General features: G+C 43.4%; 1 protein-coding gene across 6 annotated transcripts in view; it reads right to left on the bottom strand.

Annotated features, from left to right (window-relative positions):
• Nucleotides 1–23,779, bottom strand: part of NBEA (neurobeachin) — a 1,788,010-nt gene that overhangs the window by 565,482 nt on the left and 1,198,749 nt on the right. For all 6 annotated transcript variants that reach the window (XM_085621699.1, XM_085621702.1, XM_085621701.1 and 3 more), the window contains one exon: nt 1,831–1,974. In XM_085621699.1, coding sequence (XP_085477825.1) covers nt 1,831–1,974 — 144 coding nt within the window. The remainder of the gene's footprint in view (nt 1–1,830; nt 1,975–23,779) is intronic.

Genomic DNA, 23,779 nt, shown 5'->3' with positions numbered 1-23,779 from the left:
GTAAAGGAGGATGGAGGCAGTGATCGCCTTTGAAATGAAGCAGGACTTTGTTAGCAAAAAGCTGCTGATTGTCTTCCTGGACACTGCCATTTGGGAGATGGCAGGCGTAAGAGTTTAGACTGCAGTTTCTGTTGTTTAGGATGAGAAGGTTCAGGGTATGACCTGTCCTTTTGTCTGTTCCTAATTACTGCTTCACAAATGCTGAAGGCAGCCAGGTGCAGAGATCTCACCCTTCATCGTGCCCTTGTTTTGAATACTCCTGTTTGGAGCCAGCATCGTTGCGATCTGCTGTGAGAGACAACACCTTGCACGAGGGCTGTGTCTGAGAATCGGATTCAAAATGACATTTGAAAGAGAACCAACGTAAAGCGGTTCTGAAATCTTAGACAGTGGATCCACATACCCTATCTGGAAAACATGCACAAAAGTGGGATCCAAACCACCCCACTTTGTTCCAGTTCCAAGTTTTATGACCAAGGAAGAGTGTGCTCCAGAAGTACACAAAATGCTGATGTGTGACTGGCGCTGGTGTTTGTATGATAACCAGTTTCCCAGACATGAAGGTACATAATCTGACGTCCACACTTTCTTCTGAGGTAGCTGAGGGTCTGCTCACAGCATGATCCTGCAGGAATACTGACTGCCCAGGAGGAGAAGCCCAATGTATTCTGAGTGTGTGAAACAGCCAGAGTGAGCAAAAGATTGCTGGGGAGGGAATTCAGACATGGCGTGTGTGTGAAAGGGTTCTCGTGGTCTCCATTAACATTTCAAGTCATGAACCACATCAAGCCTTCTAAAGAAATCAAGTAATGAGCGAGGTCAGTAGCCTGCCATGGTTGAGAGATTACTGCCACCAATGTCGGAGCCCGAGCACTCCATCGACAACACAACTGTCAAAGTAATTCAACAGTCAAGACTGGCCCGAGGGCCACACCCCATACCCATGCCGCACCTGCACCCACCCGGCCAAACAGACTGAATAGCAGGCTGATGCCTGTCACATGAAATAAGACTTTTTTTTGTGACTATGTCACAAAATGGAAATTGAACTGCATTCATGCGCACACAACAGAATGCACACATGCCTTGGGGGTGGTTTGGTTAACCGTGCCTAACCAGAGCCGTGCCCCAGATTATACAACAGGGATTACAGACGGGGGTAACTTTGCTAGTGGGATGAGTATCAAAGGTGTAGTCCCTCAAGATCACAAGCAGAATTTTCACCTTGTTTTGAATACCCCTAATTGTGCTGTGTATTATTAAGTAATGCTGCATGATAAAGTACTTGTATTCAGCAGATGGACACTGGAATGGACAATACATTATGATGTCTGCTGATGGATTGTTCAATTCTGATCACAAGAAATATATGGCGTACTAACTATAACTTGGTTTTATAAACTTGTGTAATTTTCCTTCACATATATTTTCCTCAACCTTCCATGCAACTACAAAATGTATACCTGACACATACTTAACAGGTGCTTGGCGCCGGTTTACATGCCTCAATGACATTTCATTGTACATACCAAATTAGATCTAGATTTACCTGCGTTTGTTGTGAAAATCTATCGGCACAATGAACCTTTACTGTAAGGCGCTCTGTTAACACACAGATTAGCCGGGCTATCTCAAGAAATATTAAAGAAATACATTAGTTACATTTACTTTTGTTAACTTTCAATCACAAGTACACAGTGGGTGGTTTGTATCGTCAACACCACTGCCAACGCATCTATAAAATCATGGCTTGTAAGAGCGAGCCACTATCTGACTCCCTGTCACCTATCATTCAGCATTGTACAATAATACAGAAAAGGAGGAAATTACCAGCAAGGTTGTCAATCTCCTTTTCCTGCAGCAGACTGACAGCATCATCATCCCCTTCCAGCATGAGCTCCGTTTCTGCATTCTGATTCACCACTGCCTGGCTCCTGAAAGTCTTTTTGGATTTTACCACATCTTCTTCTGTTCCTAGATTCAGGAGACAAACTGTGTTAGTCAGATACAATTTCAGCATATTTCTTAACAAGAAATGTACAATAACATTGTACTCTCTCTCAATACATTAGAGTGAGGATAGTCTTTGTGTAAGACTTTCCATGGACTTTGTTGTTAATTAGTTTTTTTTTTTTACTAATTAATGTTGTGTAACAATGCTGGACAAATCCGAAATCATAATTTTCTCATGTATCATGTTAAAACTTAATTTAAAAAATGTGCCCCATTTTATCAGGACTTATATTTTTCCTATATGTGGAAAAACCTGGCTGTTAAAAAATAATATATATATATATATATATGCAAACACAAGGTAGTCCCAATTTGGCAGCACTCGAAGAGACGGCGGAGGTTACCAGCCTCAGTTACAGGTATGGGCAGAGTTCATGCAGCAGGTAGGTTGAAAGCAGCCTTGCGCGATGCCTGACGCGTTTCGTTGATTAGCTTTCTCAAAGGCTTGTTGCGGAAGGTAAACGTGCTGCGGTGCGCCTACTCCCTCATATATTGACCCACCATGACACGCCCCTGGATGGGGCAGCTGCAATCAGACTGTGCTGTAGGCATTATGGGGGATGTAGTGCGATTTATTTTCACCTTTTAAATTAAAATGCACTAAATTGCTGCTAACGATAAAGTCCTCAGTGAACCCCCGCTGCAGAGACTTGTCCTTAATCCTGCGCCGCTCCTCCGTTTCAAGGCCAGTGTATCCGGCCTCACGGCCCCCTTCGATCTGGGGTGGTGCTTCCTCGACGGCTGGGCCGCCGTCTTTAGATGCAAACACAAGGTAGTCCCAATTGAGCAGCACTCGAAGAGACGGCGGAGGTTACCAGCCTCAGTTACAGGTATGGGCAGAGTTCATGCAGCAGGTAGGTTGAAAGCAGCCTTGCGCGATGCGTGACGCGTTTCGCTGATTAGCTTTCTCAAAGGCTTGTTGCGGAAGGTAAACGTGCTGCGGTGCGCCTACTCCCTCATATATTGACCCACCAGTCTCTGCAGCGGGGGTTCACTGAGGACTTTATCGTTAGCAGCGCCCAGTGCAACTCTTTTTTGGCGCCCCTCCCCTAATGGCCTCCTCCTAGGATTCCCTCACTACCACCCTGCAAAATTGCCCCTCATCTCTCATTAGCCCCTCTCTCCCACCATACATTTTATGTGTTTTAAGGCGCTGGTAAAGGCTGAATTTATAAATACACACATATATCCACATAAAATACAGATCTGTTTCCTGCAGCAGGCATATTAACCCTCTGCCCTATGTTATGGTGGGTGAAAACTGCCACTAGACAAAACTCCTCTCCCTATTGCAGGAACAATAATCACAAGAGTTATCTTGACATATTTATTGCTTCCTGGAAGCTAGATGCACAAGGAACTCTGCAGTAGGTGCTTTTAAATCGTACGTTATTGCTAAACATCGCCCCCCCCTGAGGCCAGTGCTCCCCTTCCAGGTTAGCGCCCAGTGCGGCTGCACTGACGCACCGCCCTAAAGCCGGCCGTAGCAGGAGGTGTGAGTATGCAAGTGACTACAGAACATGCCCTCCATTTGCAACATACATAAAACAAGCATTTGCAATGCAATAGGTCTCGCATTTGCGAGAGTTTAAGATATTGGCATTATAAATGACAATGCCTTTTATTGATCTGTTTTGCTGATTAACACATAAATAAAAGGCATTATCATTTACAATTTAAATAGCTCAAACTTTTGTAAATGCAAGACATATTCAAAGAAGCGGCCACCATTGTACAGGGCTGCTCAGAAAGTGAAAGCGCATATGCTGCAGGAAAGCATGTTTGTGCCTACAGTAGGAGAAACTCATTAAAGAAAATAGCGCTTACAGACTAAAAAAGACGAACTGTGTAACAACCAAAGTAAAAGGGCCAGTCCTCATGGGAGATTACAAATTAAGACAAGGTGGTACTAAGGAGGGACTAACAAGCCTATTAACAAATCAGAAGCCAGCATTACTTAGGACAATGACACAAGCCAATGACAAATATTGGCGGAGCTTCCATGCTATACTCCAATAAAATATGTTGCAGAGCAGCGCATGTGCTGCCCAGGCTCGACCTTAAAACCTTGGCATTTGTAATGCCAATTACTCATCTCCAACAAATGCGAGACCTATTGCATTTGCAAAGCTTGTTAATGTACTTCCACCGCTGCATACAATCCTCACTTAGTGCATCTGTTGGACTACAGTTAACTAGCAAATCCTGGGACCTACCGAGACTATACAAGTACCACAATGTGTGCACACACGCTAAAAAACCAAGACTGCCAAAAGGTGTTGCAGGCCCTAGAGTGGTGTAACGCAAAATAATGGGCCCCCCTCAGTAGAATGTAATGAGGTGCTCCTGCGTCTCCCATAATTTACATATTCATTAGCCTTGGGTTTAACGGGGGGCCCTGAAGTATTGGGGGGCCCCTGAAGGTCCGCCCGCCTGCATCGCTGGGGATTTAGGGGCCTGTGCTACGCCCCTTTGCTCACGGACACTGTTGATGATATTGCCTCTTTATATTACGGAAAAATAGACACGCCTATGTATATACTCAAAAGTGAAAATATGAGTTCAAATCACACACAAAATGCCAGAGTATCTGGAGATCTTTGTCATTAACCAGCCTTTGCCTCCCATCACCAATATTCTAATTCAGTATTCATTTTAAGGATGCTAAGTCTGCATGACAGCCTCCTTCCATATTGCTTTGCTCAATATTGTATATGGGGGAACGGGATGTGAATGCACACAGAGGCAGTCCAGGCTCCCCTGAACTCTATGCAGTCGCCATGTTTGAGGAACCATCTCTGGTGCAGATCTGTTGACCATAGAACTACTTGAAGTGGTTTCACTAGTTCACAGTTCCTTGAGCCACATTACAACTACACCAAGTACTTCAAACTGACTGACTATTGTAATCTCGAAGTGGATGAAAGTATTAATGAGGAAACATTGTGCTGAAAGAATCATGTAAAACATACCACATCTGAAGACCATCACAACCGATCACTTCCACTGCGCAGACCCCAAGAGAAGACACAAATACACGCTTCTCTCCCAAAAGCTCTACGCAAATGGCTTTACCTAAATTGTTCCCAACTTGTGCTACTGAGGCATAGCTGGAAGTCAACCCCGCTGACATGTTCTGTTCTCATGTCAGTGGCATCACTTCACCACTAGCGCCATTACAGCAGCGCTGTGCTTCAGGAGGTAACGAAGAGCGCGACTCTGGTTGGACAATTGGACTCTAACAGAGAAAAGGGCTTAAACCAGCTGTATTAAGGGCACCTGGATATAGATTCATCATTGCATAATAAGTAAGCCACACTGGTCTCTTCTATAGCCCTTAGGCCATAATAAGGCTGCTTCAAAGCACTAGGTATTGGAGGAATGTGAGAGGGAGGATTAGGAGTCTTGCAGTACTCTGAAACAGGATTTGGGTGGCATAACCTTTGCAAGAACACCCAAAATGGCATTTTCCTATCTACCCTATTTCCTGTTCCTTCCTTAGAATGTCCGGTCTCTCCCAGTGCTTCGAGGCAGCTTAAGCACTATTTAACATTCAAAAGTGACAATGAGAAAGACTACCCGCAGTGAAATCTTCAAACAAATTAGATTCATAGGGTAGATGGGAAAAGCAACAAACTTCCAATGCATTATAATTATAGGGTTAAAAAACACTTAAAGCCATCTCCCATCCCATAATTGTAATGGGGCAGAGAATAATGGAAATATGCACAATGTTATGAGTTATGCTCTAAAGCCAGCATTAGTGAAGCCTGTTAAAATTCAACAATTGCCACAACGAAGCCACGGTCCTGGTTAATAATAATAAAGAAATAAAGAACAACTCGGTGAAATGCCCCAACTAAAACGGCATAAACACAAAAGAAAGCAAGAGTGGCACAAAAACGAAAACATCTAAACACAAACTGCATCTTGTAAACTTTAATAAAACTCTTTCCTCATAGTTCGAGATGTCTGTTTCAAGGCGGATGTGACGCTATCAAGGTTACCTACCACATCTGAAAGACAGTGTGAGGTAGGCCTTTATATTTTACACATTGAAGATAAATATGGCTGTTTTCAGCAGGAAATATGTAAATTCTGACAAACCAAAGGCCCCAAGTGTCTACTAAAAGGTACAAAGGAGACCATAACAGACTCTAATCTGTAACAAGCTGCCAAACAACGGACAGCGGGAGGGGGGCGGGAACAAAGGGAACGGGGAAACAGACAGCGGGAGGGGGCGGGAACAAAGGGAACGGGGGCACTGACAATGGGAAAGGGGCGGGAGGATGGAGAACACACTCAACGGGAGGGGGGGCGGAACAAAGTGAACGGGGAAACGGACAGCGGGAGGGGGGCGGGAACAAAGGGAACGGGGAAACAGACAGCGGGAGGGGGCGGGAACAAAGGGAATCCGGGCACTGACAATGGGAAAGGGGGAGAGGATGGAGAACACACTCAACGGGAGGGGGGGCGGAACAAAGTGAACGGAGAAACGACAAAGTGAACGGAGAAACGGACAGCGGGAGGGGGGCGGGAACAAAGGGAACGGGGAAACAGACAGCGGGAGGGGGCGGGAACAAAGGGAACGGGGGCACTGACAATGGGAAAGGGGCAGGAGGATGGAGAACACACTCAACGGGAGGGGGGCGGAACAAAGTGAACGGGGAAACGGACAGCGGGAGGGGGGGCGGGAACAAAGGGAACGGTGACACTGACAACGGGAAAGAGGGCGGGAGGATGGATAACACGACCAACGGGAGGGGGGCGGAACAGGAAAAGAAAATGCCAACACTTCCAAACTCAGCAGCTAGTGGTGAACGGCGGTGGAAAATAAACAAGGAAGTAGTCCCAAATTGAGTAGATAATGCGGAGCAGCGGAACTAAACTGTAGTTGGTCAGTGCTGCTTCCTGCTCAAAGGAAGCAAAACGGAAGTAACGTTTCGGACCACCAGCCAATACATGAGCTACATAAAAAGAGCAATGCCAGATGTAACCAATGGCAAGTGACAAAACAAAGTGAGATGCAATGGGTGGAGTTTCAGTAGTAATACTTATTACTTAATGCCTCGCAGAGGCAGCGCATGCGCTGCTTTATGCGAGACCTAAAAAGGCGCACAGGATATGGCCCATGACAAAGCAATGAATACAGAATGAACGTTCATTTGGCACTTGCATATAAGAATGGACAACATAGAGGGTACTGTTTGCTTCCAAGCACTGTATGCTGCATGCACAGGGCATGGCCTGAGGCCAGGGTCTTCCTATGCTACATATAGGCATTATGAATAAATGTATATGAAGGGCACTGGGCATGGCCATGCCTTGTGCTTCATTCATAAACTGGCAAAGGGGAAAAAGTCTCAGATCCAAATCTGCTCTCCAACTTTAAACACACCATCTCAAGAAATTCCTAACTCTCCCACTCATTCTCTGGAAAACGCGCCAAGACCTAGAATGATTCTCCGCTGAAATTAGACAAGCCAAACCATATCTAATATTCCATCATCATCAAACTATTAGAACACATTCTCAGCTAAGCACCTAGATCAACGAGTCCTTTCTTCATCTTGCTGTCCTCTCCTGCCATTACTTCCTCTCGTTCCCCTACCAATGTTGCCACACCGTTTTATTTTACCACCTCCTTCCCACTCCCCAACTCTTCATTGACCAGCCTTTTAGCAAAAACATGCTCCCTTCCTTCTACTCTCCTACACCAATTCGTGTCTCGTTTTATCCTTAACTAACTTGCAAGAATATATTCCTATGTATGCATAATGTTCCTCCAAAACTCAGCATTTATATAAGCATTTTTGCATCAGTCCTTTTGTTTGGTGCTCAGATATTATTGCTCTGAAACTCTGCATGTATAAGCGTATTTTACATTGATCTTCACCACCTCATGCAATATGCTCTGATGCCCCATGGGAAAGAGTTCATGCTGTACAGAATGATGGATAAATAAAAATAAGTGTATTGACTGAGTCATGCCTCTATATTAAGCGCCCGACCATACATACACTCCACAGCCTTGCACTACATACAGAAGCACAGGCTGGAGAAAATGGGTTATTGGTTGAAGGGGGTGAAAACCTACTCAAGCAACAATCACAATCCTTGTCAGGATGAACAAAAAAAAGCTGCTAAATTAACCTGTGCTTAACCCTCTGGTAGCTTGGCACAAAAGCAGTCCAGCTTAACTTAGAAGCAATATGGAAAGTATTTATGCAGCGCTCAATCAGTAACAAAGTAAAAACTAAATACAAGAAAATTCCCACAATAATCTAGAAAAATAGAGTGCATTTTATTAAATAAAATACCAGAAACAACAAAAATTCAGTAGAAGTGGAGATATGTAATTTCAAAGTCTTGGGTAAAAGTAGTGCCAAAAAGCGCAAAGTGCCAATTGGGGTTATCTGGTCATGTTGGACTGAGACAACGTCACAAGTTCAAGCCGAACTCAGTGAAGTGCGGGTCAGGAACAGGGCTGAGTTTGGCCTGCTGGGCAATGTACCTGGTTGTTCTTGGACTAAAATGCGGGGTTCTGAGTCATGTTGCATCGAGTTGCATCGGAACGGATGGGGCTACTGATCAGGAGAAAAATGCATCGCACTGCATCTGTTCTAAAGAGGCCACCAATGCTGCGATGCAAGGTCCTGCCTCATGCTGCATTGAGTTGTGTCCTCTGTGTCTGTTCTGAGGGAACCATAGTTGGTTCAGGAAGAGTACACTCTGATGCCAGTCAAGGGTCCAGGAGCTGGGGAGCACCTCTTGGGGATCAGGACTCACTCCAACAGAGGCCAGTGGCAGGGCATAGGCAGGCCCAGTTGAATCTGGGCAGATGCAGGACAAGCCTCCGGAGATTGTTATGTCCCTGCAGCTCAGAACAGGAGGCCAGTCAGCTATACTTTGGAGTCAACCTGGTGGTACTAAGTTCAAGAAGTGGGTCTAGTCTTCTTTCCGCAGGCAGCAGGGCAGTTGTATTGCAGCTGGGGAGCAAGGCAGTCCTTGCAGCAGGGTAGTCCTTCTTCTGAGACTCCCACAGGTCCAGATGTGATCTGAAGAGTTAGTCTGAGTGTCCAATATTTATATCTGGGGCCAGCTTTGAAGTAGGAGAAACTTCTAGACTTTCCCCCGCATCTGGTTCTGGAATTTCATTCCATCTAATGATCTGGCTCCCAATAGTCTGTGGTCACAATAGACTAGTGTGAAGTCCTTTGTAAGGCTGCTGAAGTGTGGTAGGTGACAGCTCAACCCCTTTCATTAGGTCAGGATGGCCTATCCTGCCTACATCCACTCCCCCTTTGTGATGCTGTCTGGGAGGAATACACAAAGGCCAATAACCAGCTACATATAGTGATGTGACCCAGGATACAGGCACCAAATAATTGGGACAAGAAAATGCAAACTTGATAAAACTTTCTGAATACTGACTTGAAGTCCGACTTTACCATTAAAGAGGGTTTTAAATAACAATTAATCTAATACTAAATTTGACATTTCCTACCTGCTACCAAATCAAACGTTATTACTTCTTAAATAAAATAAGGTAGCCCAAAGTTATCCTATGGGAGAGGTATGCCTTGCAATAGTGAAAAACGAATTTAAGAGTTTTTCACTACCAGGGCAAGTAATAATTAAAAGTACATGTCCAACATTTTAAATACACTGCATCCTGCCCTAAGGGCTCTTCAGGGCCTACCTTAGGGTTGACTTATAGGTATTAAAAAGAAAAGTTGAGGCCTATTAAAAGGGTTATTTTGTCAGGTCGAAATGGAAGTTTAAAACTGCACCCAGACTGCAATGGCAGGCCTGAGACATGTTTAAAAGGTTACTTAAATGGGTGGCACAATGAATTCTATATGCCAACTAATAGCATTTAAATTACAATCCCTGGGTACTTGTAGTACCACCTTAATGGGGACTTACAAGTAAAGGAAATGTGCCAATCAGCTGTAAACTAATAGTGCTATGTTTTAGGGAGAGAGCACAAGCACTTTAGCACTGGTTAGCAGTGGTAAAGCGTGCAGAGTTCTAAAGCCAACAAAAACAAATTCAGCACAACTGGAGGGGTGAAGGCAAAAGGTTTGGCAGGACTTCCACCCAAAGGTGTCGGGGCTAACAATAGGGTACATGTAAACAGGCACCAGACAATGGCCTGAAAGCTCTGCATATACAGGTATTGGCCAGAAAGGGTTCTGATTGAGTTATTGGTCAATGATGCCATCTGCTGGATCAATTTTCAGAGTGTGTGTGCTGGCCACCAACATCATCTGACTTAAGTCTTTCTGTTATAGGTTGTATGCCAGTGGTGTAGTTGTTAATAGTTCAGCATGTGCATTGGCCACAGTGCTCAGGGGAATAAGGGCGCTCTGCCCCCAATTATGGCAGTTTCTCATGATCAAACCATGGCAAATTAGACTAATTTTTCTTGCTTCCATTAGGGACTAAGCGCTTTCCCATCACACAGTTCCTTGATGCTGCTACACATTTTGAGATATTTGTTCTTTACTTGTAAAGTAAGCATGTGTGCTTACTTGCATTTCTAATAGAACATGTCTAAAATATACTTACTTTTACTTCCGCAAAGAGTGTCACTGATTAAAATGTAAAACCTTTTTTTAACTATACAGTGGGAGAAAGGATCAGTAAACACAGCTCTCTTGTTCAAATAATTAGCAGCACTTTCACATGTGACAGCTTGCACCAGAGCATACCGTAAATGCTCCAAGGCTTCTTTATTTTTACTTCTCCCTCTGAATTCCATCAAAGATATTTAGGGGTGCTACATCACCCTTACTTCCAGTGGCAGCTGGTAGGGAACAGGGGTGGCGGGGCAGGGGTGGAGGGGTGTTTGAAAAATACATAATATACAAAAAAGCACTTACCTCTTTCGCCATCTCGCCTCATTGTTTCTCTGCTTCTTTTCCTGACTCCGAGTAAGAGGCAGGGAGCCTCTTAAGCAAATTAAAATGCTGCTCATAGCAGCGTTGTGATAGCGTGCATGACTTTTTGGCCAGCCCAAGATGGCTGGCCAAACCGTCATGTGCTCTTATGGTGCACAAACCACTCCTCCTCTCTGTGCCAACCTCCCGTCATGCCCTAACTTGCCCCGTAGGCGGTACAAAAAATAAAATGATAATAAAATTATCTTTATCTTATTTTTCCCTTTTCCACCGACGCTCCTCCGCCTTAGCAAAGGAGCCGCCCCTGCTTCTGGTGCCACTCATGCCATCTGTAAAATTAAGGGTAGGGCACGGAGGTGTAATGTTTGCATATGCAACCATATTAACAGGAATTCAGTGCTTTTTTTGGTTTTGGATCATAACCGTAACATCCTATAAAGTGAAGTATTTTCTTTTTTTTTTTTTTACAATATAGCTTCACATAGCATTTTAGTAGAGAATCAAACCATCCCTTAACTAAATTATTTTGGAAGTGCACTTCTTTAGTAAAGATACACTTTACTCACTGTCTACAGGACCTATTGGAAATGGTCGTCCCTCAGCTATAAATAGTCTAAAGGGACATGGAGTTCATTTTATGTATGGCATATGCACATATGGCATCTCTTATACCTGCATCAAAACACAAAATAGTAATCATGCCATGAGCCATGTAAATTATTGCTAGAGAGAATCCGGAAAATGTCCTTTCAAACCATGTCAAACATAGTCACGATGTGTACTCCTACTAAAGTCCTTCAGGACCCCCTGGGTGCAGTACTCCAATCTGCAATCATCTAACCAAAGAGCATGGTCGCAGTCTTGTCCTGGAGGTGCTGTCCACCTGTGAGGCATGGCCACTTAAAGGTAATCAGTGGCGGCTGTTCCCGGGAAGCAGTAGTGGGGCGGAGAAGGGAGATGGAGGAGGGGAATTAAAAAAGAAATCGAAAAAAAGATCACTTACCTGCCATCCGGCCGCTGCCTCTCTTCCGTCCGCTCCATCCTCTTCCTGGCTTCTGTGCAAACAGTGAGCAGGAAGCACCAAGGCTACCCCAAGCCAATCACAACGCTGCAATGCAGGATTGTGATTGGTCTGAGCGCCGTGGTTTGGCACTCAGCCAGGGAATGGGAGCCTGGGCATTTTCTCCACCCAGGCTGTAAAGCAGAATGGGTGGAGAACATGTAAAGTGCACATGACCGTTTGGCCGGATCGAGACGGCTGGCCAAACATTCATGCGCACTTACAAGGGTGGCTACCATTCCTCCCCCTGCGCTGCCCAGCCCGCCCACAAAACTGCCTCAGAACAGAAAAATAAAATAATAATAACAGCACATTATTATCATTTTCTTTTTCCTTTTTTGCAGTGCTGAAAGGCAGTGGGGCGACACTCCTCCGCCTTGGCAGAGGAGCCGCCCCTGATTAGGTAATATCCTTTTAACAGAGCAGTAGAAAAATATAATCCTGAAATCACGGTGCAGAAAAGGAACACAGAAATATCTAACCATTTTTAAGTAAGTCTTCAAAAAGACTTCAACAGGTAAGATGATCCCTGGTTGGGCTTTGATGCCAGAAATGATTATAGCGTTCCGTTTTCCCATGTGTATCTTATTTCAATATATTTGCTTTCTTTGTTGGAAGAACTAGAAAATATATTTTCTCACAAAAGTTGAAAACCTTTGGCTAGCCATTGAGGGGTGTTTATTCTGCAACATTCTTTTTCCCCATCACCGAATATTGTAGAGTAAATGTAGGCTTAGAGACAAGAACCAGAAGTCTCAATTTATAACCATATTTTTTAGTAACAACCTCAAAGGGACACTCACTCATGCCCTGCTTGTAACATCACCCAGCAGCACAAGGAGGTTGGGTCCTGTGGCCATGTGCAGTAGAACCAGAACACTGGCTATTGTTTGAGGATATATCTCATATAAAGTTTTCCTGCCCACTGTAGTCATGCTCTGCAGGCATTGTACACCAGGTGTGGCCACATGTTATGAGTTCTGCACTGCATTATACATACAATACCAGAGGGCATATCCATATGCCTTTCCATCTGGGTCTTGTTCATGCGGCATGACCTGTGTCCATGTCCTTTTTGAATTACTTGTGCCAGCTATACAATAAGGGCTCAGCTGCAGAGATCATGCTTAAAATATTGCCCCAAGTCTCAACTCATTGCCCGTTCTCTAAGCAAAGTATCTATTCTTCACTATCAATAGGAAATTGCACCGCCATAGGTATGGCTTGCACCTGTGTACTGTGTAGGACCCACGCCTGCAGTTCTGACTCAGTTTTGCCATAATCCATACCTTCTGCACAGCACACAAAAGCATTTAAGTAGGTAAGATTCTGTAGGGACTATACAGAGGCCATGCTTGCTGAGCATTTAATCCACTTGTCAACATTATTCACAGTACATGGCATCCAGACATACCTTTTGATCTATGGGCAAGGAGCATCTGCTATTTGACTTGCCAGTATACCTGTCACCCTACATGTATGGATTCTCATTGGAGTATGAGGGCATTTCAACCTCTCTCAGACATGCCTTGGCCCACCATGATTGTGGGTGGCATTTACGGTGTCTCCGCATGGCTCACAAATACATTTTGTAAGCACGGTGTAAGAAATTGGGCTGCTGGTTGACTGGAGAGTGAGCACAGGTCAAGCTGCAACCACAATCCTTGTCAGGTTAAGGCACAAGCAAACTCAAAATCAATCTGTGCTCAACATGGAGCAGTCAGGCTTCACTTCGGAGGCAATGTGCAAATTATTTGTGCAACAATTCCAAACAGAAAGATAGTGAAAACACCACACAAAATGGACCCCACATCGGATTAGAAAAACAAAGCTGAATTTAATAAATAAAACAAGCCAAAAACGACTAAAATTCAATTAGTAGAACTGGAGTTGCTGAATTTTCAAGTTTTTAGAGAAAATATCCCCAAAAGGCATAAAGTGGCAACTGTGGATATCTGAAACGCACTGGCCCGGGACAAAGTCACAAGTTTGTGTTGGAGCGCGGGCCATCTATAGGGACCCAGTTAGGTCCGCTTAAGACAGTGCCTTCAATGCTGGTTTGAGAAGAGTTGTATAGATCTGTGTCGAAGATGCAATGCATTGGTTTTGAGATGCAACGAGGCTGCGATGCGAGGGCCTGCGTCATCATTGAGGATCCCGTAGACGGGGTTTGCAATGCGAAGTTTGTTGTTGAGGATGCGGCGAGCAGTAAGGGCGATGCGCTGGTTCCGAGGTGCTTGCGACCTGCGATGAGGATTCAGCGCCATCACCAAGGCTGTCATCAATGAGGGATGCGAGGGCCTGAGCCAAGGATGTATTGCACAGTGGCAGTTCCGATGCGGCGATGGGCTGCGATGCGGGGCTTTGCTACGGGTCCAATCCACACAGCAGCGGCAATGCATCAGTTCTGCTCGGGTTTGCACCGTGCAGCAGTGGAGATGAGTTGGCTCTGCTACATCCACATGCTGGCAGAACACCTTAGGCCCACTTCCAAGGGTCCAGGACTGGGGTGGCATCACTTAGCAGGGTAGACTCACAAAAGGCAGAGGCCAGGTGCAGGAGAAAGGTTGTTTGAAGCCTGCTAGGTTCCTGAGGCTTCATATCAGGAGGCCGGACAACTAGCCCTTGGAGTCACTCTGGGTTCTGGGTTCAAGACATGAAGTCCAGTCCTTCTAAACCAGGCAGGAATGCAGCAGGTCAGCACAGCAAAGCAGGAGTCCAGCAGAGTGCAATCTAACAGAGTGGCAGTCCTTCAGCAGCAGAGCAGTCCTTCTTCCTGGCAGAGTATCTACAGATCCAGAAGTGTACGTAAGGGGTGGTGTCTGAGGTCCATCTTTCATACCCTGGTGCCCTGGTTCTGGGAGGTGGGATACGTTTCTAGACAGTAACTTCGAAGTGAATGGAATTTCCTGCCTCCCCTGGTTCCAAGCTGGCTGGAGTGACAATGCAGAGTCATTACGCTCTTTGCGTGGAGACAGGACACAGCCTATTCAGGTGTCAATGGGACTGTGGTCAGCTCCACCCCCCCCATCCTGCCACTTGATGACCCATCCAGGCACACCTAGCCCTTTATTGTGTGACTGTCTCGGAGGAATTCACAAAGTCTGTTAGTTATATCCAGGCATGTAATCCAGGCCAGGCCATAGGCACAAAATGGTTATGGGCCAAAAAATGCAAACTTTCTAAAACTTACATTTTTATGATTGTTATCAAAAACCTGACTTTACCATAAAATAGGGCTCTTCACCACAATTCCAAAGGCACCAAACATGACTGGTTATCCCTTCCCATTTGGAAATTACACTTATAAAATGTAATAAGGCAACTCTAATGTTATCCTAAGCAAGAGATAGGCCTTGCAGTAGGGAAACACGAATATAAGAGTTCTTCACTACCAGGACATGTAAAACTTAAATGTACATGTCCTACTCTTTAAACACATTGCACCCTGCCCTAGGAGTGCACTTAATAATAACTCTTTATTGTTTGGTTTAAAAAACCATTTACAACAACATGTTAAAAATTGAGTAATCAAGTTAACTATGCCCTAGGAGTGACATATCTGTATTAAAAAGGAAGGTTTGAGCCTGGCTAAAGGTTTATATTGCCATGTTGGTATAACAATTTAAACTGCACACATAGGCTCTGCAATGGTAGGCCTGAGACATGTTTAAAGGGCTACTTAAATGGGTGGCACAATTAGAGCAGCGGCATGTAGTATCACTTCACTAGGGACAAAGAAGCAAATTAAACATGTCAATTGAGGATAAGCAAATATGTTCTGAGAATAGAGTGCATGCCCTTTAGCTCAATGCAGCAGTGGTAAAGTGCTCAGAGTTCTAAGGCCAGCAAAACGAGATCAGTCAAAATGGAGGAGGTATGCAAAATGTTTGGGGGAAGACCACCCTAAGGCTGGCAGGTCTAACACAGGGTATATACACTGAGATCATGGCAAGCACACCTCTAAATGTGTGCCTCATCAAAAATGCTCAGCTCTTACCAGCCATTCAGATTCCTTCATTAGTTTTAGATGTGTGAATCTCAAAATCTAGTTTGTTAGCAGCTTTTTTAAATCAAATTTGGGTACACAAAAAATCATGCGCGACTCATATACTTAGGATCCAATTCTCCAAGCAACCTCAGAGTTTAAGTCAGACTTAAGTAAAACATTTCACGAAATGAAAGAGACAGGCTTAGCAAAGTTTTCATGCAGAGTTGTACCTTATGATTATTCAAGGTTACAGATATTTCACATTTGTAAAATACACCTGAGTGGCTGAGTATGTGCTACTGAGTAGTATGGAATACGCTAGAAAAATACTTCACAAATGCAGGGAACATGCAGAGTGACATTTTTGTCAACATTTACAAATATTCGTTCTGCCTAACCCTCACATCTTTGAACTTGTGAGGCAATGGAACACTCCACATGAGAGTTTGCTAGCCTATAAAGGAAAAAGGATTCATAAAGATAAATGTGAAAATTCGGCCAAGGCACATATACTATGCATGCAGATTTTCTGCAATGTGGATAATCCTCAGAAATAAGGTTAGAGAAGAAAGGGACAGGGCAGTGTTCATGAAAGAAATCAATGTCTCTTGTGTGGGCATACAACATTTTGAATGGAGCATACTGTTTTTTAGTCTCCTCCATTTTGCCTACATTTCCAAAGAAGTATGCCTACTTTTGTAAATCTCACTCTTAGATCTGCTTTGAAAATATTTAGCATAACACTGTACATTCCACTACTTGTGCAGTGGTGGCGACTACATTCTGAGAAGAAGGATATGCCTCTTTGGAAGATTTCTTATGACAAAAATGCTTTTGCAGAAACAATGACTCCAAAATTCAGACTAGGAAAATGTCACTCATATAAATATCTTCCTACCAATATTTCAGCCTGTACTAAAGTCCCAAATTCAACCAAATTAACATATTATATATATATATATATTTTTTTTTTTTCACTGAAAAAACCATAGGTTTTTCAGACGTTATAGTTAGGAATTAGCATTTAAAAAACCTTTGAAATTCACTAAAAAACCATAGGTTTCAGGGATGTTATAGTTAGTTGGACATTTGACTCATATAAAACCAGAGAAATTTCCCCGTTATAGTTAGTTCAGCTAACTATAACTCGCGCCCCCGCAATGCACTGCTGATGACGTCACATATTACGTCACTCATGACATGGTCAGTGACATCACTGATGACATCTCAAATGACATCATTGAGGACATCACTGATGACATCATCCAGTGACTGTGTGTTTCTGTAAAGTTTAAATATGTTTAATATATATAGGGAAAGGCATATTGACGAATGAGTGGGTACATAAGGGTCTGAATGAATGTTTTACTAGGTGCGTGACTGACTCTATAAGTGAGTGATTAAACATATCTTACTGAATGCATGGGTTAGTGACTAAACTGTGTAAATTTCTGTATCCATCTGTCTGTTGGTGTGTAAGTGGAAGCATGTGTTTGTGAATAACTACATAAGTGTCTATATGAGTTATTGATTGGTTGTCTGAGTATCTGTATGGGTGCCTGAGTGTTTGTGTAGGTGAGGTGTGTGTGACTGTGCATAGATGTGTGAGTGGGTGATTCACTGGGTGCATAGTTTGAAGTGTGCATCTGTGATGGACTGTATGGGTGGGTTAGTGTGTGTATGGGTGTGTTAGTGAGTGAATTTATATCTCAGTGGTACATGGTTGAGTAACTACATATATAAAAAGGCAGTATATATGTGTGTTAGAGTATATAAATGGCTATAAGTGAGTGTGTGTGATTGTGAGAGTGGCTGCATGGATGAGTGTTTGCTTGTATCAGTGATTGTATAAGAGCGTAAGAATCTGCTAGTATTTGTTTGAGTAAGTTAGCTGGTGTGTGTATAACTGTATAGGTGAGTAAATGGGAGTGTGATTAATTATTTGCAAGACTGACTAGGTGTATGAGTACCTCTATGGATGAGTGGCGGTGTGTGAGTGTCTATATAGGTGTATGAGTGCATATGATAGTCCTGTACTGAGTGACCATAAGTAGGAGTGACTGTACGGGTGAGTGAGTAGATGTGTGTGTAGACCTAAGAATCAGTGAGTGGGTATGTAGTTATTGGTGTTGGAGTGTCTATGGTTTTGAGAATGGCAGTCTGTAATTTAGAGTGGGTGTATTTAAAGTTATATTAGGGTGTGAGAAGATGCATGAAATTATCACATGGATGATGTCATCAGTGATGTCATCAGTGATGTCATTTGAGATGTCATCAGTGATGTCACGGACCATGTCATGAGTGATGTAATATGTGACGTCATCAGCAGTGCATTGCGGGGGCGCGAGTTATAGTTAGCCGAACTAACTATAACGGGGGACTTTCTCTGGTTTTATATGAGTCAAATGTCCAACTAAATATAACGTCCCTGAAACCTATGGTTTTTTAGTGAATTTCAAAGGTTTTTTAAATGCTAATTCTTAACTATAACGTCTGTAAAACCTATATTTTTTTAAGTGAATTTCGAAAGTTTTTTAAATGTTAATGTCATATTTTAATATTTATAAAACCTATATTTTTTTAAAAAATATTTTGGAACTCTATTATCCTTTTTTTATAACTTTAAAAATTATGTAATGTTTTGTATCTTCCCCAAAAAATATGTATATCTTTTTTTTGGGGGGGAGAAAACTGGAGTCCCGTACCGTTAGTGTACCAAGCTCCATCAGCACGCAAATCCTATCCGGCCATATTACTAAACTCGTAGGTTGTTGCTAAATATTTACTTGCTGCGATACGGAAAATTTGCTGGAAATTAAGCCTCAGAGATAGGAGGCTATCTGAGGATACATACAAACTTCCATTACTTTTGGGCAGCCACTTTTGATGCAGATACGGTTTGCCCTCCATTCTTATGTGCCTGTGGATTGGATTTATTATAGGAGTACATGCCACGTCAATAGGAAACATATCTAGTTTCTGGCCTACCTCATTTCTGTTGCCCTGGATTTACCTGCAGAAAAGACAAACTACATATACAATTTATATAGTTTGCTCGTTAATTGCAGATGACCCCCAGCCTCTCTTGTTATTGGGTTCTGAGATTCTTCTCCTTCTATACTTGGTCCTGAGGAAGGTGGTTTTCCACCGAAACACGCGTAGACCATTTATCAAGCTTCTATCCTTGAGGAGCGGTCCTTGAAGACAGAGTGTCATCAGAAACAGTTAGTTTCTGTCTTTTCTTCAAATCTCAGTGTTGGGACCCCCCCACAGGATTGAATCTCATGTTGTTTTTATGATTATGAGGATGACTGATGAATGCATGGAGCAGTGTGTATGATGCATATTATTTAGTTTTTTTAGTTGTGGGGTCATCACAATTAAATGTCCATTCATTTGGGATTATATGTTTTTGATGTCTCTCTCTTTGTAATATTTGTAGATGTCGTTTATTTGTACACAAAACCATTGTTCTTCTAATTGATTCAAATAACATACCAATGAGAAATGTGTTATTAGAAACATAATTTTAAAGTTAAATAATACAAAAAAAAGAAAAAATATTTTGTATAATAAAAACTATAGATGAGTTTAAAATAAATATACCCTTTTTTGTATCTTTCTTATGATTTGATAGATACATATCATGCATTGGCAGGATAGAACCTGAAGAGGTCTTGTTTAAAGAAATATAGGTCTAGATAGAGGTTTTCTATTTGCATTTGTAAACTCGTAAATGATGCGCATTTCGTATCCGACGGGTACTTGGCACCGCGTCCCGCGCGCGTAACATCATATACGTATGAGGTCGTGCCAGCTGCTACTTTGGTATGCGACGGGTACGTAGTACCAAGCCACGCGTTACGTCATGTACATATGGGGTCGCGCCCGCTGCGCGTTGCGTATGCGACGAGTGCACGCTGCCAGGCCCTGTGTTACGTCATAGACGTATTGTGTCGCGCCGGGTACGCCATTCCCTCATTTATTTTTTATGTCTCAAAACTATATCTAAATAAGTCTAAAGTGTATATGAGAGCAAGCGATAATCTAAAATATTTTAAACATTTATATATTTCTAACTGTAATAAACTTATATTATGGTAAATATATTTTCTCAAAATCACGTCGGGTGCGGCCTCCTTGCGCGCTCGGTGCGCGATTGCCATGTGACCTTAAAAAAATGCATTTGATTGGCTCATAACATTTCCCATTGTAACAGTTGGAGGACCCCACCCATTTTAGTCATTCTCTCTACAGCGTTTTTAATGAGAGACACCTCTTCTGCTTAGAGAGCTTTTTTGAAAAGTTTTTTGCTGTGTACGCATATCTTACACTACACATAACATGCAACCATCATCTTCATCAATATTCATGGTTTGTAAAGTAGCCTTCCACCTGTGATAGCCATGCACATAAAAGTTACATAACCAAAGTTTTCCCCACTGCCAGAGGTAACTTGGTTGCATACGCTGTCCACAGCACAATGTAATGAGGTACGGCCCAGGGGCAGTATCATGCATAGATAATGAACACACGGACACAGATAGATAGTGGAAGTGGGTACGGACACGTGCACTCGACTCCTTTTTATTACCAGGGTTACATATCCAGTGACGTCTGTGCTGGATGCATGTGGTTTGAGTGTAAACCAGCCCTCAGGGAATGGTTGCTGCTAGCATCAACTACAACAGTAATCATTGAATCACACACAGAGATTCAATAATAAAAGGGTCAATAGTTTGTGCTGCATTACAGTAGGGACAGTAGATGTGAAATAATACACAAAAGATTGTATCATAAAGGGCCATCAGTTCTAGTGCACTCAGATAGCCACATCAAAAGCATTCAGCATGTGCACAGCCAGCGATGATGCGTGCCGAGGGCGGGCCGTACTAGGTGCAATGTCTGTTGCCTACAGGACTGAATCCTCTGCAAAAGTGAATCGATCTGAATTGTGAACACTGCTGTCTACAGTGTAGGCCAGAGAGAGCAGTCAGCAAAGTCCCACAGCCACGTGGCATTGATTTGAGCTGCCCAGTTTGTAATACACGAAGCAACAAAAAGCGTATGCGGAACCTGCGATGATGCATATGCGTAGTGCGGACAGAGCGCACTGGAGCAGTGTCTTTTGCCTACAGGACTGCTTCATCTATAATAGCGACTCAATCTGAATTGTGAACACTGCTGTCTGCAGTGTAAATTGAGGGCAGTAGTCATCACACACATCCATGAATACTTTTTCTCACTTCCTCTTCACAAAATACAACAACATAACTTACAAAAAACTCTGCAATAATTAATTCAAAACAATTTGAATTGCGATCTCTGCTGTCCATAGTGTAGACTGTTATTCAGTGTTCTTTTCCACTACCAAGAATAATTTGGTCATTGTACTAAAGCTATAACTCATCTAAAAAAAGTTCTTCAAGCAAGTATACTAAAAGGATATTGTGTATATTTCAATAGACGTTGTAGTTAGTTACCTACTGGATTCTGTAATTTAACAATCACCACTCGATCTGAATTGTGAGCCCTGCTGACCGCAGTGTAGGCCAGGGGCAGTGGTCATTAACGCCTCACAGCCACGTGCCATTGGATTCGGAAGCACAGAGTTGGTTGCACCTGATCGGAGGGGGTACACAGAAATCATCACAGACTTCAACTTCTGACATCCTCAATCATAGAATCAAGACCCCATTTTACTGTTCGGACCTGCTGTACCGCGGTGTAATCCAGCGACTACAGTCAACCAAGCCCAATAATCATGTGCAGTAGTTAGCTACGGAAGCACAGAGTGTGATGCACCTAAACGGAGGGAGTTCTCTGAAAACCAAGCAGCAGGTAATATCGGACATCGTCCATTGTGGGATCAAGACACCTTTCCACTGTTAGGACCTAGAGTTGGTTGCACCTGGTCGAAGAGAGTACCTTCATCTCCACTCTCAGATGCAGTTCTAACATCGTCCATTGTGGGATCAAGACACCGTTCCACTATTGGTACCTGTTGGACAACTGTGTTAGTAACATACAGAGCACTCCACGGTGCTGGGCCTCAATCTGGGCGCTGTCTGCCTGTGTCGCGGTAGCCAGCGTTCATCTCAGGAGCCTTTCCAGGTCACAGACCTCGGCTCAGGTGCTTCCGCCGGCACGTCGTGGGCCCTCTTTCACATACGGTGGTGTCGAAAGGTGAACTGAGGGGCATATGTTCGTCTCAGCGGCATGACGGCTTCTGGGTTCCAGCAGGCTGAGAGCATCATTCACGCACCCACCTTCGCTCACGGCGTAAGCCTCGTGGCGGTGTAAGCTGCGCAGACCTGGCAGACATGTTTGCCATTCCGGAAGAGAACCACACCCAGAGAAACGGTCCTTTTATTCATATCCCTACGCTAGCCTTGCTTACGCCGAGCCAGCCCGTTACGCTAAAGATTTGGGGGGGAGAGGGGGCACGTACTCGCTAAGTTTTTGTAATCTTCCCTACTGACTGTACTATCCTGGTTGCGTCCACTGTCCACTTCACTCAATAGACCATCAGTGTATGTTGACATGTACATCTCTGTGCTCTGCATACTCAAGTCTCTCCGGCACATCCCCTCAACACTTTGCATTGTATAGTTTTATAATCGAGAATCACTTGCCACCTTCGCACATACTTTGCTCCCATCTCTCCCTGCATTCTGCATTGTGTGGCAGAGGTGCCAAGCCATGTTTGGTTTGTGTACATGGCTAGCCACAATTCCCACAGTACGTAGTGTTGTTGTGTCTGCTAGGTGTACATGTTGTTTGTTATGTTGTATGTGATTATATAAGGTAGCGCGTTTATTCACAAGCAGTGGTTTCTCCCATTTACATATCGCTGTCTTAAAGAGGATACAGAAGTTTTTCTCAAAGGTGAAAAGTGCGACCACAATGGCAGTCATTCATTACTATGCAAGAATGTCCAACTGCACCACGCTTCTAAGCTTACAGCCCCCAATCTTGCGTGCTTTCTTAAAAGCACGCCAACTCCCAAAATCAGACCAACATTCACACAGCTTTCTAACAGCAGTTATCTGGTTCTAAAAAAACATGGACTGCTGCGGAATGTGAGCTGGCATACCGTATGTCCTTACTGTTTCAAACCGAGTAACTTCCTGTGGCAATCTCTATTCCCAACCACACATAGTAACTCCCAAAGTTCAACTTGGCCTTCAATACCTACTTTGAAAACAGACTTCAATTAACTGAGCAAACTGAAAGTGCTTTTGTTTCAAACAGAAGTGTCCCTCACTTCTGCAAAAGAAATGTATCGACTGCAGATAGCACAAACTTCAAGTAAAATACAGTCCCTTTTAAATACAAACCTCCCATTACACTTTGTGAATTGTTACATAATTTTCAATACATCTGACACTCAAGGTCTGGCACACTTTTTTTAACACTGTCTCCTCCGGCCTTGTCACAGGCTTTCAAACTGTTTTTGGTATAATACCAGACTTCATTCATTCGATCATCTCTGGAATAACAGGAACAGTGTCCATAATTCTCGCTCTGTTTGCGGCCATCCTACTATTATTTTTGCTTGTAAAAAATGGCTGCGCTCCCTGTGGTAACAATCATGTCCGACAGAATACGCCTCTACGCGAAGCTACATCAATACTGTGAAAAAATGGAACAACTTTTCAGCTGCCTGCCTCTATCTATTATCGGGGCCAGCTACAACATGACATTTATTTACACATATGCAATCTGCGTGAAACCATCTTTTTATTGCAAAACGTGCCCATTCGACTGGCGAATGAGTCTATGCCTTGCCAACATCCCAACAATCGC

Source organism: Triturus cristatus, chromosome 8, assembly GCF_964204655.1.
Source record: "Triturus cristatus chromosome 8, aTriCri1.1, whole genome shotgun sequence".
Taxonomy (NCBI): Eukaryota; Metazoa; Chordata; class Amphibia; order Caudata; family Salamandridae; genus Triturus; species Triturus cristatus.
This window is presented reverse-complemented; position numbering and strand designations above follow the sequence as displayed.